The sequence below is a fragment of the Lissotriton helveticus genome, chromosome 1_1 (genome assembly GCF_964261635.1).
Source record: "Lissotriton helveticus chromosome 1_1, aLisHel1.1, whole genome shotgun sequence".
NCBI classification, from domain to species: domain Eukaryota; kingdom Metazoa; phylum Chordata; class Amphibia; order Caudata; family Salamandridae; genus Lissotriton; species Lissotriton helveticus.
Window position 1 is genome coordinate 382198843 of NC_136057.1, and position 26302 is coordinate 382225144.

Sequence of the window (26302 nt, forward strand, 5' to 3'; positions counted from 1 at the left end):
GCCCCAACCCATGCACGTCGGACACCAACACACTAACATGTCCATGGCTCCCAACAGGCCCCCATGTTCACGGGGAGGGTGGTGGTGGTGGTGGCGGTGGTGGAGGGTGGGGTGTGTGAGAGGCCCAAACTACAACTCCCAACAGGCCCCCATGTGCACGGGGAGGGTGGCGGTGGTGGAGGGTGGGGTGTGTGAGAGGCCCAAACTACAACTCCCAACAGGCCCCCATGTGCACGGGGAGGGTGGCGGTGGTGGAGGGTGGGGTGTGTGAGAGGCCCAAACTACAACTCCCAACAGGCCCCCATGTGCACGGGGAGGGTGGCGGTGGTGGAGGGTGGGGTGTGTGAGAGGCCCAAACTACAACTCCCAACAGGCCCCCATGTGCACGGGGAGGGTGGCGGTGGTGGAGGGTGGGGTGTGTGAGAGGCCCAAACTACAACTCCCAACAGGCCCCCATGTGCACGGGGAGGGTGGCGGTGGTGGAGGGTGGGGTGTGTGAGAGGCCCAAACTACAACTCCCAACAGGCCCCCATGTGCACGGGGAGGGTGGCGGTGGTGGAGGGTGGGGTGTGTGAGAGGCCCAAACTACAACTCCCAACAGGCCCCCATGTGCACGGGGAGGGTGGCGGTGGTGGTGGAGGGTGGGGTGTGTGCGACAGGAAACAGAAATGTCTACAAATCAATGTAACCATGTACTGTCCACATTACTGACCTGCTCGATCTTGTCCCTCAGGTGATCGTCAACTGACTGGGGAAAGCAGTACCCGGCCGCCAGCCTCGCCTCCCACACCTACAGGACTCTCTGCCGACGACGACACAGGCAGCTCCGGGGCGGAGGATGGAGCGGGACCAAGCACGCAGCCAGGGCCATCTGCTCACAGGGACTCCCGGGACCGACCAACGTCGCATGTGTGACTCCCGCGGCACCCGTCTCTGTGATCTGCACAGTCCCCACCACCACCAGTACCACCAGTACCACCACTACCACCACTACCACCAGCACCACGACTCCTGCCGGTGCCACCCAGCATGACCCAGCGCGCAACGCTGGTCCAACGGCCCCACACACAAGCAGGGTGAGTGGGCCACAAACACAGGCAACGGGACAACTGCCAATCAGGCGACCCACACACCGCCGGTCAGAGGAGGGACAGCTACCCGAGCCAGTGGCACAGTCCCTACAAGCTCTTGCCAGGTGCCAGGCCTCATACGACCGGTCCCAGGCAAACGCTGATCGTGTTCACGAGGACTCAGTGGACAACACCAACAGCCTGCGCGAGATCTCTGGCATCCTTGGCCAGATGTTGGTGATCATGGGCCAGCAGGCAACGATGTGGAGGGAATGGGTTGCCCGGAACAACCCCCCCCCCCTCCACCATGTGTGTCAGCGCCACCGCCACCGTCACCTCCGCCTCCCCCGTCACCTCCGCCTCCGCCTCCACCGCCGCCACCACCACCTGAGCCCCTGGCGACGGATGTGGCCCATCACCAACCTGCCCTCCCAGCTGCCTCTGTACCACCTCCGAGACGGAGGGGGCGGCCGAGGCAGGAAGTTGCTGAGAGCAGTGTTGGAGCGCCAGGCACACGCTCCAAGAGGGGACGACCTTGACAATGCCACTGCCTGTGCCAGACATTCACCCTGCAAACCATCCTGTCCCACATAGACAATCATTGCCACTGGTCTGCTGGACTAGCCTGACACCCCCCAATGTGGTGTCAGCACGGACATTTCATCTGCCATTACCTACAACTCCAACTCCCTCCCTCCCACTTACTTGTAAATATTCACCAGCACAAAAGCACAACCTGTCAATAAATTGCATTTACTCACACAATGATGTTTTGCCTCCATGTTTATTCACATGATTGCCATCAGATACAGACGTAAACAGGTACAGGGATCATAGTCGCACATGATCATGGCGCTGCGGGAGTGACCTAGAGAAAACCAGAGACAGCAAACACACGTCAGTAAAGAGATTCACACACATCACAACACAATGCACAGCAACATTACACAAACGACAACCATCACACAAGCATGGGATGGGAGCACACACATCATGGACACTCCTATGTCCAAAGACATGAAGACACACATGTGCAACCATCACAAACCACACCCAGCTGAATAACCCCATATCCACACAACACCAGAAAACATACATGAGGCATTGTCAACCGCCACTAGAGGTAGATACTCACATTCAAGGGAAGTAGCGATCAATGAGCTGGCGTCTCTGGTCCACACCTTCCTCCTCACCACTATCCTCATCAGTCGACATGGGTGGGATGGGAGGCCGAGGAACTCCTTCGTCTTCAGGGTCCAACAGCAGTTCAATGTCATTGCGTACTGCCAGGTTGTGGAGCATGCAGCAGGCAATCACGATCTTGCATACTTTTCCTGGTGAGTAAGGCAGTGCCCCTCCGGTCTTATCGAGGCACCGAAACCTAGACTTCAGCAGTCCAAAGGTACGTTCGATGACTCTCCGTGTCCTTCCATGTGCCTCATTGTACCGCATTTCACCCGCCGTCCTCTAATTACGTAGGGGACTGAGGAGCCAGGGCCGGTTTGGGTAAGCCGAGTCGCCTATGTAGGGGGATGACAGAGACAAACATCAGAACAAGATATGGTGGGTACCCCATGCAACACAGAGATCACAAGAGTCCCCACTGCACACTCACCAACAAGCCACGCTTGACCGGGTGGCAGATTTGCCATGAGTCGTGGGACATTGCTGGTTCGCATGATGTGGGCGTCATGTGCGGATCCAGGAAATCTTGCACACACATGGGAGATGATGTTGCTCGCCAGGCACACCACCTGCACGTTCAGCGAATGAAAGTGTTTGCGATTCCTGAACACTTGTTCGCGTGCCCGTGGTGGAATGAGCGCGATGTGCGTGCCATCAATTGAGCCCACAACGTGAGGTATGTGGCCCAGTGCATAGAAACCAGCTTTGACAGCTGGCAACTCTTCCGGACGTGGGAAATGTATGTACTCATCCTTGTACAGCATCATAGCTGTTAACACATCCCGAAGAACCGTGCGGAACATTGCCTGTGACATACCCCCGGCACCTCCAACTGTATACTGAAATGTGCCAGTAGCGAAGAAATGTAGTACCGCCATGACCTTTGCAGTGGGTGTAAACGAGCCAGGATACGTTCTACGTGGCTGCAGATGAGGAGACAATTGAGCCACAAGCTCCAGCAACCGACGTCGATCCAGCCTGAATTTCCGAATCACCTCCTCGTCTACCATATCCTCCAGCTGAGTGTATGGGCGATGCACATTTGGAGCCCTCCTGTGTGGGAGAGAGATGTAACTTAGGTCAACGTACAAACGACGCATACGTGTACAACTCCATCACATGTGTACCTTACTGACATAACTCCAGTCGTCACCCTAATGTATCGTAGACACATCACAGACACTCATGCAACTGCATGCACACAAACGATAAGTTTACACACGCCATGTCATCAAGCACAAATGCCACCACCAATGATGATGTGCATACGGTAATGACATGCATGGTGACAGAACGTATAAATCACATACACGGAATGCATGTGTACCACCACCACTGTAGTCACCTCGACACAACAATAAACCGACAACAGATGCATGAATTGGCCACACAGCCGTGATGTACTGTGTAGTTGTGAAGATGTAACAACGTCTGTAGGGTCAAACCCGACGTCAACACGTACGAATGCACATCTGTTGGCCATTGTGTGCCGACCGATGTCCATTGTATGGACACACATGCTATATTGTATGACATATGACCTTTCACAATCACGCTCACATCCCTCATGACGCAACTGCACACAACACATCACGGTGCAGCGTCTGACAAGATCACATATTTGGCGCCGCCATGGCGGTGCTCAACTTCCGCTACTTCCCAAAGGCCGAATGCGGCCTGCGTCCCTCTTCCCATTGGCTGCATGTGCAGGGACCGTGACGGGCACACATCGGCAACCGCACGTGCAAGCTTCAGGCACGGATGCTTCAGTTGCAACAATGTACTATCACTGGCGCCTCCATGGCGGGGCACGTACACAGCGGGGGAGGTGCAGGCCTATACACCCTGCAGATGTACTCAATGGACATGCCAGTTCATGACCCCCCTTACAGTCACCTTGCATCATCCACCGTACACCGGCCGGAGCGGCCGGCCCATGAACAACCGCCGTGCCCGCCCATGAACACAACCGCCATGGCCGGGCACGGCCATGAACAACCGCCGGTCCCGGCCATGAACAACCGCCGTGCCCGGCCATGAACACAATCGCCATGGCCGGGCACGGCCATGAACAACCGCCGGTCCCGGCCATGAACAACCGCCGTGCCCGGCCATGAACACAACCGCCATGGCCGTGCCCGGCCATGAACAACCGCCGTGCCCGGCCATGAACACAACCGCCATGGCCGTGCCCGGCCATGAACAACCGCCGGTCCCGGCCATGAACAACCGCCGTGCCCGGCCATGAACACAACCGCCATGGCCGGGCACGGCCATGAACAACCGCCGGTCCCGGCCATGAACAACCGCCGTGCCCGGCCATGAACACAACCGCCATGGCCGTGCCCGGCCATGAACAACCGCCGTGCCCGGCCATGAACACAACCGCCATGGCCGTGCCCGGCCATGAACAACCGCCGGTCCCGGCCATGGCGGTTGTGTTCATGGCCGGGCACGGCGGATGTTCATGGGCCGGCCGCTCCGGCCGGTGTACGGTGGATGATGCAAGGTGACTGTAAGGGGGGTCATGAACTGGCATGTCCATTGAGTACATCTGCAGGGTGTATAGGCCAGCACCTCCCCCGCTGTGTACGTGCACCGCCATGGAGGCGCCAGTGATAGTACATTGTTGCAACTGAAGCATCCGTGCCTGAAGCTTGCACGTGCGGTTGCCGATGTGTGCCCGTCACGGTCCCTGCACATGCAGCCAATGGGAAGAGGGACGCTGGCCGCATACGGCCAATCGCAAGTAGCGGAAGCTGTGCACCGCAACAACAGGGCCAGTCATTGGCCCATTTCACGATCACGCTTCCAGGGCTGACCAATTGCTGGCGACGTATGCCACTGACACGTGCTGAGGGCCCTATATATGTGTCTTGGCCAACATGAAACTTCCTACCCTGGGGACCAGTGCTGCCTGTGACCATCACCTCGACCTGCTGCTGCTGCTGAGCTGACCACCGACTGCTGCCTGTGACCATCACCTCGACCTGCTGCTGCTGCTGCTGAGCTGACCACCGACTGCTGCCTGTGACCATCACCTCGACCTGCTGCTGCTGCTGCTGAGCTGACCACCGACTGCTGCTCTAGTGCCATACTCCGTGATCTTGCCATGTCGAGTGGCAAAGAGATCCGGTCTCGACCCTTCACCGCCGCGGAGCTTGATGTCCTCGTGGACGGTGTACTCCGCAACTATGGACGCCTCTACGGCGCACCGGGACGGGTGGTAAGTGCAGTGTGGGACATGTTGGTGTGCATGAGGGGGCCAAATGATCAGGCCTATTTATATCTTAGCTGTGTAGTGTGGGCTAGACATATGTTCCTGATTGTGCATGGCTGCTGACAGTAACGTCTTGCCCCTATGTGTGTGACAGGCCACCTGTCCACTGACTTAAACCCTTTTGTCTCCCATCATGGTAGGTCAAGCTGCACCTTCGCAAGGACCTGTGGAGGACCATAGCACGGGAAGTACGGGCATTGGGGGTGTGCAACAGACGACATACACACTGCCACAAACGCTGGGACGACATTTCCAGGCTGAGCAAGAATGTAGCGGAAGTAACACTGGGCCTGATTCCAAGGACGCCCCGTCTGGCCCGACGCTCCATGACCCCTCTCATGCACCGTATCATTGCAGTGACGCATCCTGAACTGGCCGAACGTCTGAGTGCCGATCAACAGCAAACTAGCGGTGAGCATACTGTCTGTGTAGGAAACTTGTGAGTGCTATGCATGTATTGGTGCACAGACACACTATTGAGTTCCGTGTTGCGTATGTATGCCTGTGATGGCATTTTGGTCCCATTGGGTGGTACTCATTTGACATCCAGGTCCGCCATGTTGACACGCCACTTGCTTAGTAGTTGAGTGTTAAAGCACATCCCCTAGTGGTCCATGTCCCCATGGCAGAAAATGTGAGGATGACTGGTAGGGGTGGGCCATGTGCAGGATGAGGGCTCATGAACCTTTGTCTGCTATGTGATTTGGCTATCCTGTTCCTTCTGTACGTGAGTGTGCCCATGACTCACACATCTTTTCTGTGCATTTCAGCTTTGACAGAGGACACTCAGCCACAGACGGTGGAGAGTAGCCGAGGAAATGAGTCCGGCTCAGACTTCGCATACACGCAGACTGACACGGAGGAGGCCAGCGCCGGAGAGGGGGACAGGACCGTCCCTGAGGACTCGCATGTGGAGACACCATCGTCCTCCTCGTCGGACACTCTTGGTGAGCCTGCACTGTTGTCACAGACTGGGAGTGGGCACTCATCACCTTCTGTCGGAAGACAGCACACAGGGCCCACACTTCCGCCAACTGCACCATGTATTGTTCGTGGCCGAAGGAGTAGGGGGAGCAGAGTGGCGTTCGGTGCAGGCACCGCTGCCCCTGCCACGGTGAGCCAAAATGCACTGTGTGCTGAGGCCGTTGATCTGCTGCGACAGCTGTGTGTGGGTCAGACCAATATGACAAATGCTTTCCAGGATCATGATAGGAAGTTGGGGCAGGTGGTGGCATTCATAGAAGGGATGCATGGCGATCTTGCAGGTCTACACAGGACAGTGCAGTCATTGGCAAGCAGTGTGTCGTCTGCAATAGTACAGTCGAATGAACAGGGTGCTACTTCTGTTTCCCCATCTACACCGCTGGATGTCTCAGGGGGTAGTGATTATTCAGAGCAGGACTCAAATACAGGTTATTGCACTAGAAGCAGCGTCAGACAGCACGTCAGGGCACGCAGGGCACAGACCCCATCCCCTAGATCAGCTAAATCTGTTCACGTAGACGACGTCAGATGCACTGGAGTACACACACAGGATCCACAAGTGTTGTTGGGGGACATGCCTTCCGGAGCTACACAGGCATTCAACACGAAAGGTACTCCGAAGGCAAGGGATACTCACATGTCCATGGACTGTTCCTTGGACAAGGCCAGTCAGAAGACAAAGGCACCTACTGAGAGCAGGGAGACTCCCAAGAGCAGGCCCACAGCAGAGGTAAGGGACACTCCCAAGGACAGTGAGAAGACTAAGGCACCTACTGAGAGCAGGGAGACCCCCAAGAGCAGGCCCACAGCAGTGGATAGGAACACTCCCAAGGACAGTGAGAAGACTAAGGCACCTACTGAGAGCAGGGAGACCCCCAAGAGCAGGCCCACAGCAGTGGATAGGAACACTCCCAAGGACAGTGAGAAGACTAAGGCACCTACTAAGAGCAGGGAGACTCCCAAGAGCAGGCCCACATCAGTGGATAGGAACACTCCCAAGGACAGTGAGAAGACTAAGGCACCTACTGAGAGCAGGGAGACTCCCAAGAGCAGGCCCACAGCAGAGGTAAGGGACACTCCCAAGGACAGTGAGAAGACTAAGGCACCTACTAAGAGCAGGGAGACTCCCAAGAGCAGGCCCACATCAGTGGATAGGAACACTCCCAAGGACAGTGAGAAGACTAAGGCACCTACTAAGAGCAGGGAGACTCCCAAGAGCAGGCCCACAGCAGTGGATAGGAACACTCCCAAGGGCAGGGACACACACAGGGAGCAGGTGTCTGCTGGAGGCAGGTGCACCACAGACGACAAGTCTGCTGGCAGGAACAGGGCGGCGAGCAGGGCACAGGCTACATCCAGAGACAACACTCCACCTAAGGATAAGGCACATCCTACGGACAAGGCATCTAGCATGGACAATGGCGCAATCAAGGACAGGCATACTTCACCCCTGGCTGCACTGAGGCTGATGTTTTCTACTAAACGCCAAACTGATGTCTCCGCGGCGGAGTCCCCCCATACCTCCACTCCCATCCAGGCCAGTCAGAAGCAGAGGAGGGTGTCCCCTGTTGTTGCATCCCCCATTACACATCATTCCGAGTCCAGGCGGCAGGCACAGAGCAAACGACAAGCAGGCTCCAGCACGTCCCCCGAAACCAGATCCCCGGCAGCAGTTGCTCCACCTATGCTGGGTGGTGATTCTTTGGAGTCCCCACCACTTGGCAGTCCTGTCCTGTCCAGGGTGCACTCACACCTCCCTAAGAAACGCAGACACACACCATTGACACCTGCAAACCCCGATTTGGCTCTAGGTGAGCTATCCCCAGCTCCCAGGCCCACCCTGCCTCCTGGCCCATACAGCCCTGTGGCTCATCATTTCAGTTGTCCCAGTGGCGCCGGTGCAGTTGACTCTCATGTATCAGATGGTGGCACAGTGTCAGTTGTGCCCTCTCCTGTTGCAGGTCCTGGCAGTGTATCTGGGTCTATGGCTCACGTGTCAGTTAGAAGATCTGTGGCTGTGTTGCACACTCCTGTTTCTGGTGCTGGCAGTCTGTCTGGGTCAGTGGCTCACGTGTCAGTGACTACATCTGTGGCTGTGTCTCACACTCCTGTTGCTGGTGCTGCCAGTGTGTCTGGGTCCGTGGCCCATGTGTGTGTCACTCGGGCTGTGGCTGTGTCTCACACTCCTGTTGCTGGTGCTGCCAGTGTGTCTGGGTCCGTGGCCCATGTGTGTGTCACTCGGGCTGTGGCTGTGTCTCACACTCCTGTTGCTGGTGCTGCCAGTGTGTCTGGGTCCGTGGCCCATGTGTGTGTCACTCGGGCTGTGGCTGTGTCTCACACTCCTGTTGCTGGTGCTGCCAGTGTGTCTGGGTCCGTGGCCCATGTGTGTGTCACTCGGGCTGTGGCTGTGTCTCACACTCCTGTTGCTGGTGCTGCCAGTGTGTCCGAGGCAGGTAGTTCACGCAGTCCCCCCTGATTCTGTGATGTGAGGTGCTGTACACTTCACTCAAATGTTAATTCACATGGTGTGTCCATTGAGAACTGCGTGGCACTCTTGTGGTCCCTGTGACGGGTTGGTAGGGACACGTAGTTGTGCTGCCTCTGATGTACCTGCTCTGTACTCTACAATGCCCTGTTGATGCTCTGATACTGCAACCTGCCCTCTCGTTACCTGCCTCTGATGTACCTGCTCTGTAATGCACAATGCCCTGTTGATGCTCTGATACTGCATGCTGCCCTCTCGTTACCTGCCTCTGATGTACCTGCTCTGTAATGCACAATGCCCTGTTGATGCTCTGATACTGCATACTGCCCTCTCGTTACCTGCCTCTGATGTACCTGCTCTGTAATGCACAATGCCCTGTTGATGCTCTGATACTGCATACTGCCCCTCTCACGTGCTGCCTCTGATGGGCCTGTTCTGTGCAATGGACTGTTGATGCACTTTGCCCCTCTCACGTGCTGCCTCTGATGGGCCTGTTCTGTGCAATGGACTGTTGATGCACTTTGCCCCTCTCACGTGCTGCCTCTGATGGGCCTGTTCTGTGCAATGGACTGTTGATGCACTTTGCCCCTCTCACGTGCTGCCTATGATGTACCTGCTCTGTAATGCACAATGCCCTGTTGATGCTCTGATACTGCATGCTGCCCTCTCGTTACCTGCCTCTGATGTACCTGCTCTGTAATGCACAATGCCCTGTTGATGCTCTGATACTGCATGCTGCCCTCTCGTTACCTGCCTCTGATGTACCTGCTCTGTAATGCACAATGCCCTGTTGATGCTCTGATACTGCATGCTGCCCTCTCGTTACCTGCTATGTTGTACCTGCTCTGGGGCCCACTTTGCCCATGTTCACGCATACACTGTGATTTGACCCCTATTATTTGACAATAAAGGTAGTCTATCAAGTCTCGTGGTCTGTCGTTGTCATTCCTGCTTGCGTACTGCTAATGTGTATTCGTATATGCTTCTCATCAGTGGTTTCGGTAACATGACACTCCCCCTCCCTACGTCACGTCCCTTGCTGGTATTCCCCTCCAGACAGCCAATGGTTTGTACCTTACCTGCGTCGTCGTCCATAGTAGGCCATGACTAGGACGTGGTGGATCGCGAAGAGCATCGGGAAAGCGTGTAGCGCCGGGTCCATGGTGGTGGTCAGCTTGCGGTGGGTATCTCGGCTGTGTCACCTATGTTCGCTGTGGGGATTCCGCCGTGTTAAGACAGGTTGTTTTTCCGCAGCGGTTTTATGTGTGTTTTCCGCCATCTTGATTTGGGGGACGGTCTTCGACGTCAGTGCGTACGGCGGAGCGTCCGGATGTGTTCCGTCCGCCGCGTGGTCGTGTGTAGTTGGCCGGCGGAGCGTGTTTTTCCGTCGCGGACGGAAATTTGACACGTTTTCCTATCCTGATATGGCGGACGGAGTATCCGCGGCAGGCGGACACGGAAAAGGCTTTTTCCGCCTACTCCAGGGCCGCGGTGGCTCTTCCGTCCGCCATCCTGATCGACCCCATTGTGTGCACAGAAGGATGAGATCAGTGGTTCACTGACCTCACATTACGCTTGTGATTACTTAACGCCGAGGGACACCTGACGTTACTTATGTGGCACCTATAAACTTGACGAAATTCCTGCACAAACACTGCTGTGCATCCCAGTACACCGTTTTCAGAATCCTATTTAAAGAGCCAGGACTTCAGCTTTATGTGATGAAGAGGCACTGATGTGTTGTGGGAAATCATTTCATGCTTTGTGGAAGATGTACAACTCTGTTTTTGTGTATACAGGGAACATGCGCTAGTGAGAGTTTGGCTGAGTGAAGATGCCTGGGAGATTGGTAGAAGTGTACATTGCTGTTGAGGAAGGTGGGGTCTGGATTGGGCAGTGCTTTGTATCTGTGTGTGAGTGGTTTGAACTGGATGCACCTATGTATGAGGAGCCAGTGAAGTTCCTAGGGTATTTTGGGTTCCTTTGAGGTAGGTTTATGATGAGTTTTGCTGCAGTGTTGTTGGTGGCTTTGAGGCTGTTCCGAAGATGTTTGGGGAGTCCTGCATAGAATACATTGCTGTTATCAAGTCTGTTGGTTATCAGCACCTTTGTGTCCATTTTCCTAGTGTTAACTCGTAGCCACTTTTATATGTGTTTTTTTCATCATCCTTAGTGTGTGAAACAGGTGGAGGACACCTTGTTTACTTATACTGTCATGTGAAGCTTGTTGTCAATGATGTTTCCTCGGTTTCTGGCACCAGTGGTGGAGGAAGTTGGGGAGCTGAGGTCTGCCAGATACCAAACTATTTCAATTGTGTTTGAGTAGAGCTTGAGGCTGTTGGATCTGATCAAGGTGCCTACTGGAGTCATGCATGTGGCAAAGTTGGCTTTTGTCGCGGGGTCTTGTCTAACATGCAGAGTATCAGTTGGGTTTCATCTGCATAGGAAGTATGTTGATGTTGTGTAATGTGATGAGGTCCTCTAATGAGGTCATGCAGATGTAAAATAGAGTTAGATTGAGAGAGGATCTTTGGGTGACTCCATAGATGAGGTTCTTGTCTACTGGTGTGTAGGGTGGGATGTTTACTTGTGTTCTTCCTGTGAGGAAGGTGCAGATCCAATTGAGGACAGGTCATTGGATGTCTATTTTGTGGAGTCTTCTGTTCAAAGGGGAATGAGAGACCATGTCTAAGGCCTTTGAAAGGTCGAGCAGTATGAGGGCAGCTGTTTCTCATTGGGTAAGATTCATCCTGTTGTCTGATGCTTCAATGACAGCAGTCTCAGTACTGTGATTGGACTGGAAACCTGATTGTGTGGTGTCTAGGAGTTCGTGTGTGGCAAGGTAATGGGTTGTAAGTCCAAAGCGTGGCCATCTGGCATGGATTTATGTCCGTCAATCTTCATATCCTCACCTTGAACACTCTGGATCTTTATTTTGTTCTTCAACTATGGTTCTTCCCTACAAGAGTTGACGATAGCCCCTAAGTATTAAAGGTAGGATTGGTAACTGTGGATAATGTGAACAGTGTGCTCCTGACAGTACATTAGACTGAACAAGGTATTGCATATAGGTATGCTCTTGGGGCATTTCACCGGTCCTTCTCTGACTTGACCGAAGTATGTGTCACACTTTATATGCATCTCTTCCTGGTTTCACAGAATTCTCCTTTTCTTTTGCTACTTCTCTTGGGGAATTGCTTTTTTTCCCCCATGTTCTATTGAAGATGTTCCTGCTATCACCCTTCATCTTACCCTCTAAGGTGAAATGTGCTTGTGCCCAGGCCTTCTTGCTCAGCCTGAAGGTTTATTTGCCTGCATTTGCCAATACAATCTCAATCACTGGGGGTTGTTTTCTTGCCCAGAATTGAGGTAACTTGAGGTAACTATGAGGAGAGAAAAAACAGAGGCATAGGAATATTGGGACATAAAACGTTCTACTCTACACTACCACATGCAACAACAGCACATGCACTTTAGCTCTCAAGAAATACAACACAGAAACACACACAGGCTGTATGAACTGCATGAACATACGCCCTAGACCAAATTCCTCTTTCCACTTACCAGTTATTATGCATTGCAGTACCCTCCACCACACGCTACAAGTGCACCACCCCCTGCTCCACTCAGTAGCCCATCACAGGTGATATGCAATAGTCCAGTGAGGGTGCCATGGATCCAATGGACGGATGACTGACAGATACATCAGCTGGGAGTGCGCTACAGGTTGGTGGTCTCAGAGGGTGGATGCACTGGGATCAAATTTGGGTTGGCGCTTACAGAGGACCATTTTACTGACAAGGAAACAGTCTCTGTGCAAAATTCAGCCTCCCAGCCTACACAAGTAATTTCCCAAAAATGTGCAATTAAAGAACACCATGAGCGTTCAGGGAATAGACCCCGAACCCAATCCAGTCCAAACCTTATGAGGGCGAATCCCTCCGATGTGACACTCTTAGGAACGTGTCCCCTCTACCCTTGTATCCTGCCCTTACCTAAAACACACAGGACCCACTAGAAGGTTGAAATGTGTCAGCATACGACTTTTCAGTGGTCAGGATACCACCATGTGTAAATAAAGAAAAAAGTAATACATACAAGAAGGCAAATAGAGGAATGACGCCTCTATGACATCCTGAGCAACATCCGACCACAAAAAGGCCATTGTGTATTGTTTTAACCCCTTTCTTCTGAGGGCTAGATTATGAACCCATCTAAAAGAAACATATAACCTTGAATGGTTCAAAATTCCGGACGCTTTCTTATGAAATTGTGATCATATGTGTTTCATAAATATAATGTCATCAAGTTGGATCATATATGTTGTGTCTATAATATGTTTAATGTGATACATATGTAATGAATAATTAAAAATGTTGTTATATATGTTTACTGCACAAAACCTAAGATTCTGCAGATGTTGTTTTGAAGTAAAAGTACTCTAATCAGAGAAAAATCCTCTTCCTTTCTGCTGATGCCATGGTTTTCTAACTTATATCAAATGAACGTGTAGAGATCCAAATGAAAAAAGGATGGGTGGAAACCAAGTGGTCAAAAAATTGTATAAATGAAAAGAACATGAAGTCTTAGTTGACAATCACGGGTATGATTGATAGGCATATCACGTTAAAAATTACATTGAGATTTATCATATGGGGGTACACTTTCTTTGAGTACAGCGTGGTTGTGGCAACACCCTCAGTAGCAGGGCAGACGTTGCAGCATGCCGGCAGGAACCTACCTGTGGTTGGCATAGAGGTGTGGAGAAGCAGAAGAGTTGAGAAGCACAGGGTGAGCAAGCTGAATTGCCTGCTATGCCAACTGCTTCTGTATTTGAGCCTGCAGTCACATCAGATGCCTATCGCTCTGACTAGGCCTGGGTGGAATTTCAACTACTCTGGAGTAATCAATTTCTGTAAATCTGTGTTACTCCTTGATTTGGAATTTCTAATAATTATAACTATTACTCATTTCAAATTAAGTGTAATTTGTGGAGGAAAAGTCCTACAGCAAGAGCATATTTAGTGAGTGCAAGCAGCTTCTTGCACTCGCTAATCAAGTTCCTTCACATTTATCGCTTTTTTAGTGCAAAATGCATCTCTGTGTCCATTTTGAATGCAAGGGTATTTTTTGTGCTAAGAGAAGAAAATAGAACTAAATGCTGCCATTAAGTTGGGGAAAAATCCTACCCCAAGAGCACATTTAGTGAGTGGCTGCTCAGGCTCGCTATTCATGTCCAGTTGCATTTAGCACTATTTCTTAGTGCAAAATGCATCCATTTTGGTTGTGAGGGTGCATTTTGGGCTAAGACAATAGCTTTAAGATGAGGGAATATCCTACCTCAAGAGCACATGTAGCAAGCATTGCCGTCTGTTTGCTATTTGTGGTCTGTTTCAATTAGTGCTATTTCTTAGCACAAAATGCATTTTCACCTCCCTTTTGGACAAAAGGGAGTCTTCTTGTGCTGAGAAATAGTGCTAAATACAGAATTACTCTTCTTGGGTAATTCAACCACAATCTCTCAAAATTGATATGTAATTCCACAAGGTTACAGTGCACGGAATGATGTTAGTTACACCCGCCCCCAGTTCTGATGCTCACATCCAGCGGTGAGTCCACAGCCTCTCTGGGGTGGGTGTAATTCGAGCAGTGTGAGAGAAAATCCCCCCCACAAAATCTATCAGAGTGAAATAGCTGGGGCGATAACGAGCATACACCTCAGCATTCCAATCTGTATGATAATTTCAATTTACTCAATGATCGTAATTGTATGTAGGACCCTTGTGCCATGGAGTTCACTAGAAGTACAATAGCATCTCCATGGAATACCAAAGGCTGGCAAAAAAGGATTGCAAAGAATTACTTGCCAAAAGCATGACATCTTGCAGATTCCGTCAGTTAGATTTTAGTTTTGCTTTTTTTTTTCAACCTTTCGCTGCTAGAGAGGTGGGCTCTGATGTGACATGTTTATGTGAAACACTACACCTAGCAATTTTCAATAATGTTGAGTTTCAGCCTATATCACATTACTGGAACCTATTTCCAAATGAATATGTTGGTCTAGGCTTGGTGGATATTAGCTCTTTTGTCACTTGATGAATGACAAAAGGTCCACTCTAAGGTAGTTGACATGCTATTGTTTAACAGGACTCTCCCCCCCCCAGGGGACAGCTTGTGAAAAGGAAACAAATGGGAGAGTGAAGAGGTGACCAAATCAGGCAGTACATGCTCTTAGAAACAAAGTAAAAGTTTGTTTTAGCAAGAACTTCAGGATAAGGCGGGTGGACAGAGAAAAGATGTGAATATTTTTGCAGTATGATACCTTCATAATCCAAGAGGAGTAAACTTATGGCTGCATAGCCACATTCGAAAATTAGAACAGCCTTTTGTTTCCTCACATTGGAGTATTGTCCAATAATTTGCTTGAGAGGTGTAAGAGCTAAGTGCTCACATTTAGGGCATTCTTCATTGGATGGAATTTGGGTTCGCCACAGAAAGGGCCTTGCATCTGTTAACCCACCTGAAGATCTGCCTAACCAAGTGGTAAGTCCAGCTATTCATTAGAGAGAGAGAGAGGGAGAGAGAGAGAGAGAGAAAGAGAGAAAGAGAGAAAGAGAGAGAGATGGTCTACTTTGAGACACCAATAGACTTCTCATAAGATTGCATTTATTGTATAATTTATGTAACTCATATAGTGTGAATCACAAAGATGAGTGACACAACTGGAGAGGAGAATCACTTCAAATACCATTCATTCCTTATAAATATCTGCTACACAGAAACATTTATGCTTAAAGTGAATAGAGTTGCTGAGATCATTTAATATGAAGATGAAAGACCTGAGGGTAGAGTATCAAAGGTAAGGCCATGAATAAGCTGTGTAGAAAAAAGCTTTATCCCCTGCAGGAACAGCAAGTTCAGTCAACTACAAGTGTTGTGTTGTGGGCGACCCAAATTAGACCTAATCATAATCCTCTTTTTCTTTGGTTCTTCGCTGATGTTTACTATTCAGATCAGATCTATGCCTTCACTTCTAACCATGCTCTTCATACCTTTCTAACCTCCTCCACAGGCAACCTTCCTATTCTCTGTGATTAAATACACACCTCTGACGTACGACAAAACATATGTTTACCCATGGTGGGCCAATGCTGTAGGCTGGATGTTGACAATATCATCGGTAATCTGTATCCCACTCTGGAGCATCTATAAATTTTACTCTATCAAAGGCTCTTTAACTGAGGTGAGTTCTGATACCTATTAGGCAATTAATTCTTCATTTTGTCAAAGTGTTGCCATCATAACTTGAAACGCATTGACCTACAAACAGAACAAATAGACCAAATATCTCTGGTCAAATGTCCCATGAATCAACACAAGAATTTAGAATAACCACTAAGCATTTTATCTGTTGAACATGTTCTCAATAAATGCATTTGAGGCATCTAATCTCAGAGGGACCGAACAATTTCCACAAAGGAGCTATCGGAAACCATGTTCTAATACACCCACCTAGAATGTTCACTGAAGATTTGAATCTGCATCTTTGATAGCCATGCAGATTCCAGAAAACATGGGTCAGGATTAAAGCCTTGACTCCAGTGGTGCAGCCAATGACAGACAGTATAGTCCTCATATGCATACGAGAATTGTGTTCTCCTCAGGAAACTTTGCATTTGTTTCCGAGTGCCAATAAAGTGTGGTAAGTTGAAGCTGGATCTGTGTGTGTGGGGGTTGCTGTCCCTGGTGATAGAGAAAGAGGCAGACTTCATTCATAGGATTGTTGTTAACTATTGTTCAAAAGTCACCCTTTTTGCCTGATGACCCCCATTTATTTTGTACTGACTGACACTGATGGTAGCTGGCTCTGACCTTGCCTCGGACTCTGCTAGCCAGGCCCAGGGCCAGTGCTACGTTAAACTGAAACACATGCGTGAAGGTACACTTATAACTGTCATGATCTACCCTATAAGTCCTAAGTAGATAAATAGGGCAAAGGGATAAAACTGCTTATAAGTCCCCAGTATATAATAGGACATGACAGTTTAGAGGTCGCCAGCCGTTAAGCTGAGAGTCTGAGGTCATATAAAAAACAGCCCGGTGTTGCAGCACTGCTTTTAAAAGTATAATTCACTGCAAACTAGACTTTGGCCACTTCAAAAGTGATAATCTACCTTACTATTACGTTGTGGGCACTCCCAAGGTCTCTCCTATGTGTTCTGGAGTTGAGGGGTTATGTAACTATAAGCAGGCTCCCTATAAAAGGTGTTTTATAAACCTTAGCGAGTGATAGCTGACCATTTTGTTTTTCACTAGATTAGGAAATTCACTATAAAGTCAACTTTGGTGCTGTGACACTGTAAAGAAATAACCTAATTCTTTTTTGTTTTTGCATATTAGGAAAACTCAGGTATTCCTTGGTCATTCCAGGGGTGGAGCCTCCTGTATTAATGAGCAGGAGCTTTATAAAAGAGGTTTTATTACCCCTTCGAGGAACAAGTTGCACATTTCATTTACCCCACTGAAGATAATTGGCCTCATAGACTAACATGGCAATAACTATTGCTAGGCAATTGTGCAATTATCATTCAAAGACTGAATGGGCTTGACAAATACAGTAGTTAGGCATTGTTGAATTGATCATAACTTGTACAGAAAAGAAATTTCTTTTCTGTAAGCAAATTGGTATTGACAAATCCAGTAACTTGGCATTGCTGAATGTATCATAACTTGTACAGACAATAAGTTTCTTTTCTGTGAGCAAAAATCCAGCCTTTAGCACTCTTCCAAGATTGGCCAGCCCTGAGGGTATTAGCCAAGCTGCCTTGATTAGGTAATAAGTGGTCTGGCTTATTGATAGACCCCTTTGGGGCACAGGAATTCCTCAGCAGGGGGTTGGGCTATAAAACATCAGCTTCAAGGGAAGAATAGGTCAAGCAAGCCGGTCAGCCTGAGGAAAATTGAATTTTGCCTTGTCATGTGTCCCTACGTGTTCCCCATTATATGTTATATATGCATGATCGATATGCATATATTCTCCCTTGCCCGAATAAAGACGCAATTATAGTTGTGTCCAACGTTAGTATGTCAGTTATCCAGTCCTCGTGAAAGCAACAAGTATTAGGCCTATGTTGCCAACGTTTTTACATTGTGCACGTTAATTCATCGAGTTGTCCCCGTTTTCTAGGCCTCATCGGGCCCGGACACCAGATTCAAGCTCCAGTCTCCTGAAACCACTCCGAGGAGCGATGTAGCCCCTCCCGCATCCCTGACCCTTCACTTTCTTTCTGCCAAGCAGCGTGGTGCCCGGCCTGGCCTGCCTGCCTGTCTGCCAAGAATATGTTATGCCTCTAGTTATCAGTTCAGCTCCCCGGCTTCACATTCCTAAGCTAACGAACCGCATAAACATCTTCAGCTATAGTCTAGTCTTTCTGTCTCCATGCAAAGAGAGTTACTGAATTAGTATCCATAGAAGATTCATAGCACACGCAATACACTAAGAAATATATGCATGCACCAGCCTTAGTGTCAAGTAGCCTTTACCCTGATGACTTTTAGATTCTATCAACATGTTCTCCAAACACTAGATATCAGATATGCTATAGGTACATGTCGTCCTGACATCCCAGACTTTAGTCTCCTCTTCTAGTGCAGAAGTCAGAGCCCCCAGCTCTCCCTAGTTACACGTCATGGCCCGTTTGCGCGCACCAGTAGGTTAAAGGTTCCAGCTGCCCAGGTAGCCCTCTCCATGTATCCACCCATTTATGACACTTCTGTGACGTTTTTCATCACATGTCTTCGTGCACGCCCTGTGCACGCTTTCTATTGTACGCCCATATGTTCTTATCTTACGTTTGTCACTTGTTACGCCTACTGTATGCAATGTAATTGTACTGTTTTACTATATATACGATATAATGTTAATGAGACGTTGCAGCTGCCATTCCATTCCATTGCATGCCATACCATGGTCTTTAAGGCTCGAGCCATCTGATTAAAGCCCTTATGACTCAGACACCTCGGATTCTGCTTCTTATTTATTGAGCTATCTGTTTTAGTTAATGCATAGAAAAATAGTACCGGTAATTAACTATTTATTTACCACATAAATGGCGCCCGAACAGGGACGAGCCCCTTCCCCACGCGCCGGCGATGTAACGCAGGCCCCCTGACCCTTCTACAGCTGTGACGGACCTCCACTGCGCACCGGCAGATATTTCTGCTCAAGTCTCCCTCAGGCCCACGGAGGAGACGGAGACTGCGGTCCGGCATCCAGACGAGGCGGTGAGGAAGGCGGGTCGTTCCGACCAGAGCCCAAGCCGAGAGAGCAAGGTCCGAGGTATCCGGAGGCCCACCTGTAACCGAAGCCCGAAGCCCGAAGCGCATGCGTAGTGCGTAGCAGTAACCAGACGTCGTAGCAGCCCAGTCCAGTCCGAGGCCTTCAGTTTTGCTTCCCGGTGAGTACCGTTGCTGGGGGTATCTAGACGGGTGTTCATTAATTTGTGCCCGGTCCGACGGGTTTGGGTACACAGATCCGGTCCGACGTGTTCACCTAGGTGGATACGGTATGACGTGTCTCTTTAGGAGACCGGTATGTTCTGTACTGTTTTAGCAGTGCATCCAGTAATTCTAGTAAGTCCGTTCTCGAGAAATTCAAGTATTGTGTTTTCAATGTATCAGGTAGTATTCTGTTCAAATTATTATTAATGTGTTCTTGATGTCGTGGTATGAATGATTGTTTTGCTATTCATTAGTGTGTTCATTGTGTATTGTATTCAAGTTCAAGTACGGTTCAAATATGCCGCTGTTTTCGAAGTTACGTCAGATAAAAACCAGAAAAGGGTTACTCGAAGACTCAGTTCCTGTCCCTCCCAGGGACAGTCCTGGACATTTCATGTATCATAAGCATGGCTTAGATGCCATACTGTATCTAGATTTATGGGTTGATTACACCAAACATCTCGAAGAGAAATATAGATGGCCTGTATCAGGAACATGGGATGCTGAGTGCATCATGAGAGTAGAAGAAGTATTATGGAAAAAGAAAGCCAGACTGTCCCAGAAAGATGCCATAGAGTTATGGCGTAAAGAATCTCATAAAAGAACAGAGAAAGAATTCAGAAAAGCAGAATTAAGTAGGGAATCCTCTGAAAAAGCCCAAGAAAGGGAATTACTAGAAGAAGGTGAACGAGTTAGAGCAGAACAGTCAGACAGACAGAGAAATGCCCTTATTAAAGGTATGTATCCTCTTCTCGCCGAGGGTTTGCCGAAGGCGACCCCGGAAACACTCTGTAATTTACCGCCACCATTGGTCCCGACTAAGCTGCGTCATAAACCGACTGCAGCTGAAATTTTTCTTTCTTCCTATTTAGACGACACTGTCCCAGAATATGCAAATACGAATCCTACTCCGCCTGTTCAAGTCCAACCTTCTGTTAATAACGTAATTACCGTGCCTCCAGTTGTTGGCCCCGGGAATCCTGTCCATGCGCCAGTACCCCAGGACCAACCCACATTACGTATGCCTACTTTGCCAGTCACTTCATCAACACATTCAGTATTAACGGACGATTGCAGTTCCGGAGGGGCAGGGGGAGGTGCTCCTACCACCCCGCCTCAAACAAAGCGCCTGACGCTGAGAGATGCAGCGCTACAACGTACGCCAAAAGTGGCTACGTACGAAGCCCTCAGAAAGTTCCTTACTGATTGTAGATATGATCCAGTGCCAGGCGAAGATCGCATGATATTATACTCCGTACGTTTACGACGAGTTGCAAACTTCTTGATCACCATATCAGATATGAAAGAACATTTAGACAGAATATATCACTTTATCCGAACAGGGGAGAACCCAGAAAGTATTCACGAAGCTATGGCACACAGGAAAGTCGAGACTCAAGGCATGATTTTGCAATTTCTAATAAATTGTTTAATAAGAGAACAGGATCGTCCTGATAAAAGTCCAGAGGAGATGAAAGTCCTGACAAAATGGAGTGACAATATAGCAGACGGAAAACACAAGACACAAAATAGTATAGAAACCATGTACAGAAAGATCCGGAAAGAAATTATAAGTATACACCAAAAGGAGGAAGAAAAGAGAGTAGCCGAGAAAGAGAATGACTCTTCAAGCGAAGAGGTAGATAGTGAGAATCCCAGCAGAATAGCGTATGTAGGTAGAGCGAGACCGTCAGATAGACACCCACGTCCAGACTACAAGAAAGCTTTTCCTCCTCCCGTACCTGAACAGTGTTCTCTTGAACAAGTATTCCAGGCTACCGATAAAGTTCTGAAACTACGAATAGGTTACAGTGAACTTAGTACCATGCATGAACAAGAACTAGCCCGATCAGCAGTCCGATGGGTTAGTGATTCTGCCACGTTTCCAGACGAAGTAGTGGCCCAAATGTTTCTGAAACTGCCCCCAGCCGAGCAGCGACTGGTGGGTATGTACATGATCCAGCACCTCATCACACTGTACGAGAGTCAGCATTCTGATCCAGGTCCCCTATATAATGTATTGAACGAGTTACTCTCTAACAGATGGAGAGGTCTAGGTACCGATCTAATTAGCGTCATTTTAGAACAGCGCCACAAATACAGAACGTTCCTGACTCCACATTATGTTCCTGTTTCACCTCCGTTCTACATAGACAGACAGAATCCATTACGAGAAGTGCATCCAGTTAAGGGAGCGGGGGGTAATCTCGAACGAGTATTTGTTTACACCCCTATCACGAAAATAGAACTATTAGAAATGAAAAAGTTAATACCCTGTCACGATAAAGATCCAGCAGGGTTCCACCGAGAATTAAAAGACATGCTCCCTATGGGAGAATACACGTATCCTGATATCATCAAAATGTTAAAGGTCTTGTTGCCTGCGGGCATATATGAAAAACTGAAAGAAAAAGAATGGGAGGTGGGAGAGAAAAAGATAGATTGGACCGCGTTAGAGACCGAAGATAATGCACGAGTCCCAGGTACTGGTCTTGGGGATAAAGCCAAAGAGTTGCCCGAACTGTTAATACAAGTCTTGCCAAGATTACTAACCACGAAAAAGGAAGATTGGGATGCAATCTCAGCCTGTAAACAGAAACAAGATGAAGACACTAGTGATTTTTATTCCAGATTCGAGAAATGTTTCATTATTAATAGCGGTCTGAAAACAAGTAGTGAATCGTATCCACATCTTTTTGTTACCAAACTAGTTGAGAATTCTTTACCGCAAGTTAAAAATAGAGTATTGAAAGTCGAGAGTACATGCAGGGCCGGACTGGCTACCGGGCAGTTGTGTGTGTTGCCGAGCTAGGGGCTAATTTCTCTGTTGTGGGGGCTTATTTCGTTGATGGGGACCTGCGTGCGATTTGAAATAAAAAAAGCAAAGCGAATTTCGTTTTGCACACAAAGGTCCCCATCAACGAAATTAGCCCCCAGCACGGCAGCACACACAACTGCCCGGTAGCCAGTCCGGCCCTGAGTACATGGCAAGCTAATACTCCGTCACAGATGCTCCAGATGCTGCAGTACCACCAGAACAGAATCAGGGAAGAGCAAGAACACGAGAGGAGACGTATGAAAGACACGAAAATGAAAGTTCTAGTTGCACAGTCTGTTCCACAAGACAGTCAGAAGAGGGGTATGAATCAAACCAGTCATTCTGCAGCTCCTGTTAAAGGAACATGCAATTACTGTAAACAGCCAGGTCATTATATAAACGAATGTGCAGTTCTGAAACACAACATAGCTACAGGTAAGACGAAAGAGAGACCACGTCCTCCTAGACAAGAACATGTTCCGCAGAACTCACAGCCACCGCAGAACGCACAACAGACAGTTACAGTACCGCAGCCTATAGCTGCCACACAACACGTTACACAACAGATGTATCAGTACGCACAGTCAGATTATCCAGAATATCAGCAGTATTCATGAAACAGCCTAGAGAGGGAGGTTGGCTTGCCTCTCATCGAGATTCCTGTAGATCAAGAGGGTCCCTATGTACACAGTCAAGTATTAGGGAAAGACAGAAAGTTTCTGATTGATACAGGGGCAAGTAGGACTACCATCAGTCATGACGAGGTTCCAGGGGCTCCACTCTCAGGCTCAAGAAACGTTTCCCTGGGATTTTCAGGAAAGCCTATTGTTAATGAAATATCGAAACCAGTTTCCCTAGAAGTTGGTCCATTGTCCCGAACTACAGACTTGTTACTTACTAAATCTTGTCCTGAAAATTTACTTGGTATTAAAACATTGAAAGAATTAGGAGCAGTCATATGCTGCTCTCCGGAAGGAGTGAGATTGTTTTTACGTGATTTTAAAGGTCATTATGTGTTACGTGATTTTGATCCAAGATTACGGAATGTACCACAGCATTTATGGGCGCAAGGTCCAACTGATGTAGGTTGTATGCACATTACACCCTATCGTGTCACTCTGAAACAAGGTGTTGTATTACCACGAATCCGACAGTACAAATTGCCACCTGAGGCTGTAGCAGCCTTATCAAAAATTATTGACGAGCTCATTGCTCAAGGGGTGGTTGTAGAAACTGACTCCAATGTATGTAATTCTCCTATCATTCCGATTCTTAAACGTACTGATCCAAATGCACCTCCAGTTTATCGATTAGTGATTGACCTCCGAGAACTTAATAAATGTATCATACCCCAGTACCCTGTGGTCCCAGATAACTCTTCCCTATTGACTGCCATTGATTCTGAAGCAGAGTTCTTTACTGTTATTGATCTCAAGAACGCATTCTTTAGCGTCCCCATTCATCCAGATAGCCAGTTCCTTTTCGGTTTCTGTTTAAATGGAAGAAGCTATAAATTCACACGAGCTCCTCAAGGTTTCACAGAAAGTCCTAGTATTTACAGTCAAGCACTTAAAAGACAACTAGACAGTATTCACATGCCAACTGACACTGCCCTGCTCCAGTATGTCGATGATCTATTGATAACAGCCCATTCAGAACGTGACTGCGAACGTGCGTCACTTACAGTCTTGTATTTTCTGGCCGAGATGGGGCACAAGGTGTCCCCTTCGAAACTGCAATTCTGTGTCCAGCAAGTGGTATACCTTGGACACTTACTGTCCAAGAGGGGTAGGCAGTTGACACCAGACCGTATCCAGCTAATTGCACATCTTCCACAGCCCAAGACACAGAAGGAGGTGCGGGCTTTTATCGGCCTCACTTCTTACTGCAGACAATGGATCCCTCAGTACGCATATCTAGCTAAACCACTTGTGGAATATTAATATGCTTTGGTAAACCTTATCTGCGCCATCTTGCCTTTTCCCCGGATGCCACACTTTTGTCGTGCGCGCCCGCCATTTTAGGTGCCTCGATCAGAACAACCCTTTTGCACGCCGCTGACCCCCGGCATAGCCCTCCTCCCTCACAAAGCCTGCGCTCTGACAAACACCCCCGCTCGCACATGCTTTGGGTCATAAACCCCTCTCAAACGCAGCTCTGCCTCAGAACCCCATCCTGTTCCCAGCGCGACACCTCCCTTCATTCCTTTTCATGATCCCAGGCCCTTTGATGCAAACCCCCCTTTTCCCTGTGTGCCCGTTTGTCTTCCTCGTTCCCAGGCCGACACCTAGCCCTGCCGATACCGTTTATTGCCCCTCCCCGTACAGTAGGAAGGCTTCCCTCATCAAAGGACCCCCGAGCTGATCAAAGCCCCCACCCTATGAGATCCGATCAAACCCCCCACATTCCATGGATCGACGGAATGTCCAGCTGCGCGATAATCATCACCTGTTGTGACCGGGGTGGGACTTCAACTCTAGATGTGTGTGGGAACGGGCTTGGAGCGGGGATTCTGAGAATGTCTTTCCGTACATCAAAGCTTCGCCATGAATATGCAATATGTAATAAAGTAATAAACATGGATATAAGAGGCCAGGCCTCAGGGATACGGGTAGAGCACCTCATGACGATACCTGCTGTCTGATTTGTTGTGTTCTCCTCCGGAGAGAATAAACCTTGTTTCCTGCCTTCCAGTCTCCAGCGCCTGCCTCTTCATTGATTAATAATTCGTGGGTTACAGAGGCAATACCGCCGGGCAAATATCGATTGTCCCCGACCTTAGTTTTTACAATTGGCGTCCCAAGCGTGGGGCCCATCAGCGACTCGTGGATCCAGTGGGAGAGGTCCTGACGACAGAGTGAACGACTGCAATGATCGGGAGCGCGCCTGTCCGATAGACCCTCGTCTGACAGCCGATCATCCGAACTTCACTGGTTCCGAACAGACCTCTCTCGAGTGATCTACGATCCTGACTGGGAACCATCAGGAGTGCCGCGAAGAATACGAAGAAAAGAGGACGATCGGGCGCTGGATTCGGAAGACAAGAAACTGTCCATGCGGTCCGGGTAAGGTCGTGTAAACACGACGAATGGCGAAATGATTATTTGAATTGTTTAGAAAATACTAGTATTACTCATTGTTAATTTATTAGGAGATCCACTGTCTGCAAACGGAGAAACAACAGGCTCTCTCTTTGCAAGCAGCGGAGGATAGGTAATGCAACCGCCGCACCCATCTTCCTCCCCCACTGATTAATTACTTGAAACTGAACTATTGTTCGCAGACCGTTTTCTGGAGATTCTCTGTCTGCAAACAGGAAAGGGCCCACCCCTCCCCTTTTTTCAGATAGCGAAAGGGTAGGTAACGCAGATCTTTGCGGGCCTACTTATTCTCCCCACCGAATTATTTATTTTCACCGAACGTTAACTATTTGATATTGGTCCATGAGGTATTCACTGCCTGCAAACAACGTAGAATAGGAATATTCTGTCTAGTCTTTGCACACAGTGATAAGATAGGCAGTGCTGACTTTTTGTCCCCATTGTACTCCGTCATGTCTGTCTTCTCCCCACTGATTAATAGCCTGTTTAGCCCGGACCGCTTATTAGAGGTGAACCATCCGGCTCCTCTGGAAGGCACCCCTAATAAGGACATGTTCATGAAGCATGGATTGACCGCTATAGCCTATAGCAAACTATGGCATAAATATACGAAAAAGGATCGAGAAAGTCAGTGGCCACTGATAGGATCCTTCGATAATGACAAAATAAATGCGCTAGAAACAGCCCTTGGTAAAAACAAGACAACGCCCACTATGCTTGATAGTTTCGGCATGTGGCGCAAAGAAACTGAACAACGTAAAAGGAAAATTGAGAGTAGGTTGGAAAAAGAGCTGCGAAAAGCAGCCCACCTAGCTGCTCAGAAACTAGAGAAAGAGATAAAGGAAAGGGAAAAAGCCAAACAGAAACTAGAAAGAGAAA

General features: G+C 49.0%; 1 protein-coding gene across 2 annotated transcripts in view; it reads left to right on the plus strand.

The window, feature by feature from the left end:
* Window positions 1-26302, plus strand: part of LOC144809462 (sodium- and chloride-dependent GABA transporter 2-like) — a 1234427-nt gene that overhangs the window by 1186203 nt on the left and 21922 nt on the right. For both annotated transcript variants that reach the window (XM_078673716.1, XM_078673715.1), the window contains exon 14: window positions 16077-16247. In XM_078673716.1, coding sequence (XP_078529842.1) covers window positions 16077-16247 — 171 coding nt within the window. The remainder of the gene's footprint in view (window positions 1-16076; window positions 16248-26302) is intronic.